Source organism: Crotalus tigris, unplaced genomic scaffold (assembly GCF_016545835.1).
Source record: "Crotalus tigris isolate CLP2741 ecotype Arizona unplaced genomic scaffold, ASM1654583v1 scf7180000023712.884563, whole genome shotgun sequence".
Classification (NCBI taxonomy): Eukaryota; Metazoa; Chordata; class Lepidosauria; order Squamata; family Viperidae; genus Crotalus; species Crotalus tigris.
This window is the reverse complement of record NW_024100134.1, coordinates 816,516-829,293: the sequence shown is the minus strand read 5'-3', so window position 1 is coordinate 829,293 and position 12,778 is coordinate 816,516. Positions and strand designations below refer to the sequence as shown.

Sequence of the window (12,778 nt, the reverse complement as noted above, 5' to 3'; positions counted from 1 at the left end):
GCCAGCCATGCTGAGGAGAAAGGGAGAGGCTTCCATGCTGAGCCATGCTGACTCAGGAATTCTGGGAGTTGAAGTCCACGAGTCGTAAAAGAGTCAACGTTGCCTACCCCTGATAATTGTTAAGGGGATCACTTGGTTAAGTGAACCCAGCTTCCCCCATTGACTTTGCATCTCGGAAGCCAGCGTTGGAAGGTTGCAAGCAGTGATCACATGACCCCAGGAGGCTGCAACCATTGTAAATACATGCCTATCGCCACGTGCACAAATATTGATCACAAGACTGTTGGCGTGCTACAACGGTCATTAAACAAATGGTTGTCACTCAAGTGATTCACTTACCTGCCTATATCTAGCTGTATTGTTGCAACAATGCACTGTTGATAGCCAAAAAGAACGATTTGCAGATTATTGTATTTGATTCAGAATTAGAAGTTGTTCACCATCTATTCTGGGCCTATTGCAGATGAGATACCTAAACCTGATAAATATTAAATTAAATTAAAGGGTTCCCTCCGCAAACTTCAAACAGCGTTGGGAAAACCTTTGTTCCAAAGTTCATAATTTCTGAGTGACAGAAACAAATATCAGAGCTATGAGATCAAACCGAATTTACTTTCTGCCTGTGAAGTTTGAATTTGTGAATTTGACAGGTTGTTTTAAAGGGCACGGGCACATAAAATAACATGAAAAGAAAAGAATTCTTATAGCTAAGCGAGAGTTGAGGGTTACCTGTCAGAAACTGTTAGGAGTCGGCTGCATTCTCTCTTGAAGCGTGTCCTTTCAGTTGTCAGTTTTAAAAGGTTAATACCGAATAAAAGAGCAGTGAAATTAACCTTCCATTGTGTGGCTGGGCGCCTTCCCTTTCGAAACAACAGGTTTGCAGAATAAAATAGCTGATTTTCTAAATTGCTATTTATTGCACTCTTGTCCCCAGCCTCTTTTTTTTTTTTTTTTTTTGCTATTGTGAAGTTGCTACTAAAATGGAAAAATCCAGTTTATGAAAAATTTCTTGGCAGAAATCAAAGAATAAGTGACTTCTTCTAAGCCAGTGGTTCTCAACCTGTGGGTCGGGACCCCATTTGGGGTCGAACGACCATTTCACGGGGGTCGCCAAGCAACGCAGTCCGCCATTTTTTCCCCCCTTTTCCTTAGCTGTGCTACTCCCTTTTATTCTATTGGCTTTTGAAAGCCAATAGAATAGACTCTCTTGAATAGAGTCTAATTCTATTGGCTTTCAAAAGCCAATAGGAATTGTCCAGGCTGTCTCTGCCCTGCTGAGACCGCCAAAAGTCCCATTCTGCAAATGGTGCTGCACCAGTTGAGTAGTCCTCGACTTATGACCGGTTGAGTAGTCCTCGACTTACGACCGGTTGGGGGGGTCACGGCATTAAAAAGGTTGAGAACCACTGTTCTAAGCCTACAACTGAATAGCACTAGAACTTAGACTTATATACTGCTTCATAGTGCTTTTACAGCCCTCTCTAATGGTTTACAGAGTCAGCATCTTGCCCCCACCACCACCTAGGTCAGTGGTTCTCAACCTTTTTAATGCTGCGACCCCCAACTGGTCGTAAGTTGAGGACTACTCAACCGGTCGTAAGTCGAGGACTACTCAACTGGTGCAGCACCATTTGCAGAATGGGACTTTTGGCGGGCTCAGCAGGGCAGAGACAGCCTGGACAATTCCTATTGGCTTTTGAAAGCCAATAGAATTAGACTCTATTCAAGAGAGTTTATTCTATTGGCTTTCAAAAGCCAATAGAATAAAAGGGAGTAGCACAGCTAAGGAAAAGGGGGAAAAATATGGCGGACTGCGTTGTTTGGCGGCCCCCGTGAAATGGTCGTTCGACCCCAAATGGGGTCCCGACCCACAGGTTGAGGACCACTGACCTAGGTCCTCATTTTACTGACCTCGGAAGGATGGAAGGCTTGAGTCAACCTTGAGCCGCTCAGTATTGAACTCCTGGCAGTAGGCAGAGTTTGCCTGCAATAGTAATAGCAATAGCACTTAGACTTATATACTGCTTCATAATGCTTTTACAACCCTCTCTAAGCAGTTTTACAGAGTCAGCATCTTGCCCCCAACCATCTGGGTCGTCATTTTACCAACCTTGGAAGGATGGAAGGCTGAATCCACTTTGAGCCGGTCAGGATCGAACTCCTGGCAGTGGGCAGAGTTAGCCTGCAATACTGCATTCTAACCACTGCACCAGCACAGCATACACCCTGTGCACATACAATTCAATGCTCTATGCAAAGCGAAGGTAGGAAGAATGCCATTGAATTGTATGTGCCCTGCTCACTTGACACACATATGCACGTGTCATTGGTCACTGGACAATGGACACAGGGTGTATTCAGTTGTGGGTTTAGATTTACAGGGGTAGGCAACCTTGGCTCTTTTATGACTCGTGGACTTCAACTCCCAGAATTCCTGAGCCAGCCATGCTGAGGAGAAAGGGAAAGGTTTCCATGCTGAGCCATGCCGGCTCAGCAATTCTGGGAGTTGAATTCCATGAGTCATAAAAGAGCCAAGGTTGCCTACCCCTCTGTTTAGAACAAATCACTAACTCAATAGTAAAAGAGTGGGTTACTCTTCAGTTAAGCGAACAGGAGAGATTTGTGTATGTTCCAATCCCTTCTGGCATTTGTAGCGCAGCTAGTCCTCAATATACGGCCACAATGGAGCCCAAAATTTCTGTGGCTAAGCAAGACATCTGTTAAGTGATATTTGCCCCATTTTACTACCTTTCTTGCCACGGTTGTTAAGTGAATCACCGCAGGTGTTAAGTTAGTCACACACTTGCTAAGTGAATCTGGCTTTGCTTGTGAGAAGGTCACAAAAGGGCATCCCGGGGCGCTGCAACCAATGGTTGCAAGTCGAGGACTATCTGTGGTAAAATATACACCTGGGCTTTCAATAGTTCGCTTAGTGACTGTTCAAAGTTACAACGGTGTTTTAAAAACTGACTTACGACCAGTTTTCACACTTACAATCATTACAGCATCCCCATGGTCACATGATCAAAATTCAGATGCTTGGCAACTGACTTATATTTATGACGGTCGCAGTGTCCCGGGGACACGTGTGATTCCCTTTTGCGACCTTCTGACCCGCAAAGTCAACGGGGAAGCTGGATAGTAGTAGTAGTAGTAATAGTAGAGTTGGAAGGGACCTTGGAGGTCTTCTAGTCCAACCCCCTTCTTAGGCAGGAAAGCCTATACCATTTCAGAGAAAAGGATTCCCTTAACCTGGGGCAAGAAAGGTCATAAAATGGAGCAAAACTCACTGAGCAACTGTCTCGCTTAGCAACAGAAATTGAGGACCACCTCGATCAATTTCTTTAATGAATAAAATAAATACATGCCTGTTGCCAAGCAACCAAATTTTGATCACGTGACCGGGCGATGCAGCAATACTCATCAGGACTGGTCTTGTAATAATAGTAGTAAAGTTGGAAGGGACCTTGGAGGTCATTTAGTCCAACCCCCTGCTCAGGCAGGAAACCCTATACCATTTCGGACAAATGGCTGTCCAGTCTCTTCTTAAAAACTTCCAGTCTTGAGTCCCTTTTTCTTCAGCACCATCATAACTTCGAACGGTCATTAAACAAATGGTCGTAAGCCGAGGACTACCTGTCATTTGGTCCAGAGGTCCCCAACCTTTTTGGCACCAAGGACCGGTTCCGTGGAGAGAGGTTTTTCTGCGGACCGGAGAGGGTGTGGTTTTGTGTGCTGTCTGTATCCCGTGGATGGGGCTTTGTTTGTTTGTGTGGCCCAGTTGCTGGCATGCCGCAGACCGGGGGTTGGGGACCCCTGATTTAGTCCAACCAAGATGGATGGATGTTGTGGAGGTGCCTTTCCCCTCCGTCCCCAGGTATTGTTGAAAAAATCAAATCCTGTTACAATTGATCTTTTTGCAGAAAATTTTACTGTAGTTGTAATTTCTCCAGGTGGAACAGAAAAGGAAATACAACGATCAACACTCAAAAGCCAGGGGTCTTCTGACAGGAAGCCAGTGGTACGAAATCCAGGCCTACAGGGCTCTGAACCAAGCCCTTGGCAGGTGAGGGAAGCTATTCAGTCAAAGTTCGGCCTTCAAATATGGGTGAGTGAAGGTTATTCCTTCAACTCTCCATCCTCAAAGTCTTTGGGGGGGGGCTCTGTTGACCAATCCTTAAAGCAAACACTGCTGTCAACTTGGAACTTAGATTTTAGCAATAGCGCATAGACTTATATACCGCTCCACAGTGCTTTACTGATTTACAGAGTCAGCATCTTGCCCCCAACAAGCCGGGTCCTCATTTTACTGACCTTGGAAGGATGAAACCATCTGTTGCACTCTTTTTTTTTCTTTTTTTCTTTTCTCTCTCTCTCTCTCTCTCTCTCTCTCTCTCTCTCTTTTTTTTTTTTTTGCTATTGGGGAGTTGCTACTAAAATGGAAAACTCCACTTTGTGAAAACTTTCTCGGCAGCAGTCAAAGAATCAGTGATCTTCTGAGCCCACAACTCAATTGCACTAGCACTTATATACTGCTTCATAGTGCTTTAACAGTATTCTCTAAGCAGTTTACAGAGTCAGTTTCTTTTCCCTAATAATCATGGTCCTCATTTTAGTGCCTTCAGAAGGATGGAAGGCTGAGTCAACCTTGAGCCGGTCAGGATCGAACTCCCGGCAGTGGGCAGAGTTCGCCTGCAATAGTAATAGCAATAGCATTTAGACCAGTGGTTCTCAACCTTTCTAATGTCGCGACCCCATAATACAGTTCCCCATGTTGTGGTGACCCCCAACCACTTATACATCGCCGGATGCCAGGGGCGTGGCCAAAGAAAAGGGGGAAAAAGTGGCGGACAGCCTTGTTTGGCGACCCCCGTGAAATGGTTGTTCGACCCCAAATGGGGTCCCGACCCACAGGTTGAGAACCACTGATTTAGACTTATATACCACTTCATAGTGCTTTTACAATACTCTCTAAGCCAGGCATGTCAAACTGCCGGCCTGTGGGCTGGATGCGTCACATCGAAACCACGCCCACCCCATTGCCGCCAAAGTCCCGATACGTCGTGCGACGTCACGTGATGTCGGGAGTTTGACGTGCCTGCTCTAAGCAGTTTGCAGAGTCAGCATTTTCCCCCCAACAACCTGGGTCTTCATTTTACTGCCCATGGAAGGATTTAAGGCTGAATCAACCTTAAGCCAGTCAGGATCGAACTGCTGGCAGTGGGCAGAGTTAGCTTGCAATACTGCATTTTAACCACTGCGCCACCATGGCTCTTTTAACGTTTGAAATCCAAAACCTCTTGGATGCTTGCTTGTTTCTTTGTTTGTATCCTGCCTTTATTTTATTTTTTTTAACAAATAACTCAAGGCAGTGAACCTATTCAAAACACCTTCCTCCTATTTTCCCCACAACAACAGCCTTCTGAGGTGGGTTGGGCTGAGAGAGAATGACTGGCCCAAAGTCGCCCATCTGGCTTCCAGGCCTAAGTCAGGACTAGAACTCACCCTGTCCTGCCTTCTAGCTTGGTGCCGTAACCACTAGACCAGGGGTAGGCAACCTTGGCTCTTTTATGACTCGTGGACTTCAACTCCCAGAATTCCTGAGCCTGCCATGCTGAGGAGAAAGGGAGAGGTTTCCATGCTGAGCCATGCTGGCTCAGGAATTCTGGGAGTTGAAGTCCACGAGTCATAAAAGAGCCGAGGTTCCCCACCCCTGTTCTAGGCCAACCTGACTTTCAGTTATCAAAAAAATTCAGAAAGAATACGGCTGTTTCTGTGACAATAAAGATCCAAAGAGTTTAAGCGGCGTTTTTTTTTAAGGTATGGCTTTGGAAATTGGACATTGAGAAAGGGCAAAAGTTGTTAAGTGAGTCACACCGTTGTTAAGTGAATTTGGCTTCCATGTTGACTTTGCCTGTCGGAAGGTTGCAAATGACGATCCCACAACCCAGGGACACTGCAACCGTCATAAGTGCATGCCAGTTGCCGAGCATCTGAATTTTGATCCCACCACCACAGGGATGCTACAATGGTTGTGTGGAAAACAATCATAAATCATGTTTTCCAGTGTCATTGTACCTTCAGTTGTAGGTTGTCAATTGAGGACTATGTGTATCTAAAAGCAGACCTGAAGCTGGTCTCCGATTCTCTCCCTTTCCTGAATATTTTAAGAAAGCAGATCACGGAGTACTCTCTCTCTCTCTCTTTCTCTCTCTCTCTCTCTCTCTCTCTCTCTCTCTCTCTCTCTCTCCCTCCCTCCCTCCCTCTCTCTCTCTCTCTCTCTTTTTCTGATGTGTTCTTCTGTTCCAGGTGCATTCGTCACCGAAGCGATTGGGGGGCCCTTATTTTAGTTGATGACCGTTTTGGAAAGAACCCCAGTAAATACACAGCTGGTAAGATATCGTGTTTATTCGTGGGATACATGTCGGCAAGGCACGGGGTAACATGCGCTCATCCGAATTCATTTTTCAGGGGTGTCAGCAGGGATGTTCCCAACAAACGGGTCAGAAAACTCAAGGTGGCAATCACACCCAGGTGATTAAAAACTCTGCCCCCTTTTTAAATTAGGTGGCCGTCTTGCCTTTTTGTTTAATCACCACTCCCATCAACCTGTGAATGCTCCAACACTAGAAGTTTTTAAGAAGAGACTGGACAGCCATTTGTCTGAAATGGTATAGGGTTTCCTGCCTGAGCAGGGGGGTTGGACTAGATGACTTCCAAGATCCCTTCCAACTTTAGCATTATTAGTATTATTAGTATTCATCACACAGTCAGCCAGATGTTCAGACTGGATTTGGCATTTTTGTCTACCTATCGAGTCCTTCCCAAGGACCTGGGATAGGCAGATGTGGATGTTTGATGGTATTACAGGTATCGTCGCAGGATGGAAGCTGTTCCTAGTAAGGCCGCCTTTTGCAATTGACTAATAGCGAATTTGTCAATGCCAATGGTGTCCAAGTGGTGCTCCAGCTGTTTTGGGATTGCACCCAAGGCGCCTATGACTATTGGTACTACCCTTGCTTGCTTTTGCCACAGTCTTTCTATTTCTATTTGTAGGTCTTTGTATTTTGTTATCTTCTCTAGTTCTTTCTTGTCTATTCTGCTGTCTCCACGTCCACTATCCAGACTTTTTTGTCATTATTATTATTACCCCCAAAAGGATGACCTTGCCAACTGTTGTTACTGCTATCAGGAAACGGACTTTGTAGTCCATGTAGTCCTCGCCTCAACAACCGTAATTATGCCTGTAACTATGGCTGTCAGTTGTGGCAGTCATTAAGTGGATCATCACATGACCGAGCTGATTTTATGATTTTTTTTTCCGCTGGGCTCCTTCCGTGAATCACCACTGGTTTCTGGCAAAAAAAAAAAAAAAAACCCAACCCCCATATATTACGGTCACATGACTGCATGCTGCAAATGGACGTAAATGCAGGCTGGTTGCCAAGTGCCCAAAATGTGATCAGATGACCACGAGGGGTGGGGGGGGGTGAGGGACAGCCATTGGATCTTCAAATCTAGGTCGTAAGTACCATTTTGGGGGTCCATCATAGTGGCTAAGCAGCCAGTTGTAGGTCACGGACTACCTGTATGCATTTGGTAATCCTGGCTGATAAATCACTCACAACTATAATAATAATAATACTAAAGTTGGAAGGGACCTTGGAGGTCATCTAGTCCAACCTCCTGGTCAGACAGGAAACCGTATACCATTTCAGACAAATGGCTGTCGTGTCTCTTCTTAAAAACTTCCAGTGTTGGAGCATTCACAGGTTGTTCCACTCATTAATTGTCCTCACTGTCTGGAAATTTCTCCTTAGTTCTAGGTTGCTTCTCTCCTTGGTTAGTTTCCATCCGTTGCTTCTTGTCCTGCCTTCAGGCGCTTTGGAGAATAGCTTGACTCCCTCTTCTTTGGGGCAGCCCCTGAGATACAACTAGCTATTCAAAGTATTATTTTTTTTTTTAAAAAAAAAAATAGATATAAAAGTGAAGAAAGCTATACAGGTAGTCCTCTACTTACAACCACAATTGAGCCCAAATTTTTTACTGGTGAGTGAGACAGCTGTTAACTGAGCTTTGTCCCATTTTATGACCTTTTTGCCACAATTGTGAAGTAAATCATTGCAGTTGTTGAGTTAGTCACACAGTTGTTCAGTGAATCCAGCTTCCCCCATTGACTTTGCTTGTCAGAAGGTCGCAAAAGGAGATCACATGACACACACACACCCCGCCGGGTACACTGCAAGTGTCATAAAAACGAGCCAGTTGACAAACATCCAAATTTTGATCAGGTGACCCTGGGAATGCTGCAATGGCCGTAAGGGGGAAAAACTCCTAAGTTGAATATTTTATTTATTTTATTTTATTTATGAGACTTATATACCGCTTTAAGTGCAAGCACTCTCTAAGCGGTGTACACCAGTAAGCAATGTATATATATATTTACATATATTTATTTATATATATATATTTAGAATGGAATGGAATAGAATAGAATAGAATAGAATAGAATAGAGAATAGAATAGAGAATAGAATAGAATAGAATAGAATAGAATAGAATAGAATAGAATAGAATAGAATAGAATAGAATAGAGCTGGAAGGGAACTTGAAGGTCTTCTAGTCCAGCCCTCTGCTCAAGCAGGAGAACCTATACCATCTCAGACAGGTGACTGTCCAGTCTTTTCTTAAAAATCTCCAGTGATGGAGCGCCTACGATTTCTGGAGGTAAGCTGTTCCACTGGTTAATTGTCCTCACTTTCAGGAAGTTTCTCCTTAACTCCAGGTTGTTTCTCTCTTTGGTCAGTTTCCATCCATTGTTTCTCGTCCTTCCCTCTGGTGCTTTGGAGGGAAGGACGAGAAACGATGGGGCTTCTTTGTGGCAGCCCCTCAAATACTGGAAGACTGCTATCATGTCTCCCCTATTTCTTCTTTTTTTTAGACTAGCCAAACCCAAGTCCTGCAGCCATTCTTCGTATGTTTTAGTCTCCAGGTCTTGGATCATCTTAGTTGCTCTTCTCTGAACTTTTTCCAAACTCTCAACATCTTTTTTTCACTGAAAGTTACTTCTTTCAGTGCCGTTGTAACTTTGAACGGTCACTTAACAAATAGTTGTAAGTCGAGGACTACATGTATACTGCTCTATACTTAAGGTGACCAACCGTCCTCCTTTAGGGAGGACGGTCCTCCTTTTGTAAGTTCTGTCCTCCCTCAAAAAGTGTCCTCCTACATGTCCTCCTTTTCGATATTTGAAGACTAATCTGCAGGGCTTTTTTTTTTCCCTCATAGAACGCTCAGAACGGCACCTTTTTTTGATGGTTTTTTTTTTTTCAACTTTTGCATGAGCTCTGCTACTCCCCCTATTGGCTTTCAAAAGCCAATAGGAATTGCTGCTGAGCGCGCCAAAACACCAGGCTGGCAAACTTTGCACGTGCAAGTTGTCTGTATTATTGTTGCAATGAATAAAATGTTTCTTTTATTTACGATATTTTTTTCTTCAATTTATTTGTGTCCTCCTTTTCATTGTAAAAAAAATGGTCACTTTACTATACTGAACTGGTGAGACCACACTTGGAATGCTGCATCAAATTCTGCTCACTACAGTATAAAAAAGTTGCTGAAACTCTAGAAAGAGAACAGAGAAGAGCAACAAAGATGATTAGGGGACTGGAGGCTAAAACATATAAGGAACAGTTGGTGGAATTGGGAATGTCTAGTTCAATGAAGAGAAGGACAAGGGGGGACATGATAGCAGTGTTCCAGTATCTCAGGGGCTGCCCCAAAGAAGAGCGAGTCAAGCTATTCTCCAAAGCACCTGAAGGCAGGACAAGAAGCAACGGATGGAAACTGATCAAGGAGAGAAGCAACCTAGAACTAAGGAAAAAATTCCTGTCAGTGAGGACAATTAACCAGTGGGACAACCTTCCTCCAGAAGCTGTGGGTGCTCCAACATTGGAGATTTTTAAGAAGAGATTGGACAGCCATCTGTCTGAAATGGTATACAGCAGGGTTAGGCAACCTTGGCTCTTTTATGACTTGTGGAGTTCAATTCCCAGAATTCCTGAGCCGGCATGGCTCAGCTTGGAAACCTCTCCCTTTCTCCTCAGCATGGCTGGCTCAGGAGTTCTGGGAGTTGAAGTCCACGAGTAGTAAAAGAACCAAGGTTGCCTACTACTGATCTAGGCCAGGGGTAGGCAACCTTGGCTCTTTTATGACTCGTGGACTTCAACTCCCAGAATTCCTGACCCAGCATGGCTCAGCTTGGAAACCTCTCCCTTTCTCCTCAGCCTGGCTGGCTCAGGAATTCTGGGAGCTGAAGTCCACGAGTCATAAAAGAGCCAAGGTTGCCTACCCCTGGTATAGGATCTCCTGCTCCAGCAGGGGTTTGGACTAGAAGACCTTTCTAGCTTCGTTATTCTGTAATCTTAATTCTTTATTTGGCCTTCCTCAGCCATTTTGTAAAATTGATAAAAGCCCACACTGCCCTCGTGGTGACAGTAGGTGGTGCTCCGTTTCCACGACATGAACCGCTTGGGCCATGTCACCGAAGGGCGTAAAATGAAAGGATGACAGTGACTCTCATTAAAATCTCTTTCACAGTAATTTTAGATGCAATGAGTGGTGGGTGGGGTTTTTCGTTTCGTTTTGTTTTGTTTTCCTTTGCAATTTAGTATTTGCTATAATGGTATTTTTTTTTCCCCCTTCACCTCTTTCTTGTTGAAACAAGACCCATTAAATCAGAGAAGGCACTAAATATTTATGAATTAATTATATTCAAAAGGAAATCTAAGACGCTTTAAAAGGTATCACTTACTGGCGCCTGTTTCACAGGTGTGGGGAACCTGTCGCCATCCCAGTATTGTTCCTCTTCAACTCCCAGTAACTCATCCAGTGTGGCCAACAGCCAGGGCGAGAGAGAGAGAAAAAAAAGATGGAAATTATAATCCCACATGTGGAATGTCTCACGTTCCTTCTCCCCTCTCCTTTGCCTTGTGCGTACATGTCTGTACACACACAAACACACGCAATGTACACAAGGACATTGATCCCACGCAATTTTCACGCTAAATTTTTTGGCTGAGGGAGCATTCTCTATTGTGTAATTATTTCTGTTTTTATTTTACCCTGCTATCCTGGCAGGTTGTCAGAAGAGAGATTTTAGTTTTTCAGAATAAACCTGCAGGATTCATCGTACAGGTAGTCCTTGACTTACAGCCAATCATTTAGGGGCCATTTGAAGTTGCAACGGCACTGAAAAAAGTGACTTCAGACTTACGACCAGCACCCCCATGATCAGATGATCAAAATTTGGGCACTTGGCAATTGTCACGTATTTATGAGAGCTGCACTGTCCCAGGCTCATGTGATCATCACATGTAAACTTCCCAGCTGGCTTCCGACAAGCCAAGTCAATGGGGGAAGCCAGATTCGGTTAACGACTACACGATTCACTGAATAACTGCAATCTTGCACCAACCACAACTTCTGGAGGCAAATCCTTCCATAGATTAATTGTTCTCACTGTCAGGAAATTTCTTGCTTCTCCTCTTGATTAATTTCCATCCATTGCTTCTTGTCCTACCCTCTGGTGCTTTGGAGAATAGGTTGAGCCTCTCTTTTCTGTGGTAACGCACAAGGAGGGCGGGGGGCTGGTGTGCTATAGTCCCTGGGGTCACAAAGAGTCGGAAACAACTTCGTGTCTGAACAACAACAACAAACGAAACCGGGATCACAAAGCTAGACCTGTTAGAACAGTGGTTCTCAACCTGTGGGTCGGGACCCCATTTGGGGTCAAATGACCATTTCACGGGGGTCGCCAAACAATGCAGTCCGCCATTTTCCCCCCCTTTTCCTTAGCTGTGCTACTCCCTTTTATTCTATTGGCTTTTGAAAGCCAATAGAATAGACTCTCTTGAATAGAGTCTAATTCTATTGGCTTTCAAAAGCCAATAGGAATTGTCCAGGCTGTCTCTGTCCTGCTGAGCCCGCCAAAAGTCCCATTCTGCAAACGGTGCTGCACCAGTTGAGTAATCCTCGACTTACGACCGGTTGAGTAGTCCTCGACTTACGACCAGTTGGGGGGTCGCGGCATTAAAAAGGTTGAGAACCACTGCGTTAGAACCAAGCCAGTTGGATCCAATTCATTGTAACGATTATACCTCCAAAACAATTTTTTTTGCTGAGTGTTCAGTCCAGATTGTACAATCTCACAAAACGGCAAAAGGCTGAGAATAGCCAGGGATTCTGCACGTAGCAATTGTGGCCAAAAAACAAAACAAAACAAAACAAAGTTGTTTAAAATGGGGCAAAGCTCACTTCTTGCTTAGCAGTGAAAACCTGGGGCTCAGTTGTGGCCATAAGTCAGAGGACTCCTTGTACACCAGCAAAATAAAAAAAAGGAGGATCGTGAATGTCTTACGTAGCAGTTGAGGTTTATTCTTTGCTTAATTCAAACATTTGCTCTTAAAAGTTCGGCTCTTGGACTCGACCGAGGCTGAAAGATTATCATTGCTCTTCGCTGCGCAGACAGAGGACGTTGTCTCCCCTCCACATCTATGAAAAGCAGCCTTGGACGGTTGCTCTTTCCGTCACATCTCTGAAACACTTCTTCCCAGCTGCCTCTGTCTTGCCTTGGCAGGAGAACAAGCAGCCCAATTGCGCATCAGCAGATTCCTTTAATTTCCCAAGGTGTCCTTGAGTGAACAGTTGAGGACTTAAGGACAAGGGAGAACCTTTCCAGAATTTTTCTTCTCCCTGACCCTGGAGAAGTGGGAGAGGAA

The 12,778-nt window shown here is 44.5% G+C and overlaps 1 protein-coding gene across 7 annotated transcripts in view; it reads left to right on the top strand.

Moving 5' to 3' along the window:
* The window catches only part of BRIP1 (BRCA1 interacting protein C-terminal helicase 1), an 82,763-nt gene that overhangs the window by 47,702 nt on the left and 22,283 nt on the right, over positions 1–12,778 (top strand). For all 7 annotated transcript variants that reach the window (XM_039320844.1, XM_039320841.1, XM_039320843.1 and 4 more), the window contains exons 11-12: positions 3,954–4,066; positions 6,310–6,392. In XM_039320844.1, coding sequence (XP_039176778.1) covers positions 3,954–4,066; positions 6,310–6,392 — 196 coding nt within the window. The remainder of the gene's footprint in view (positions 1–3,953; positions 4,067–6,309; positions 6,393–12,778) is intronic.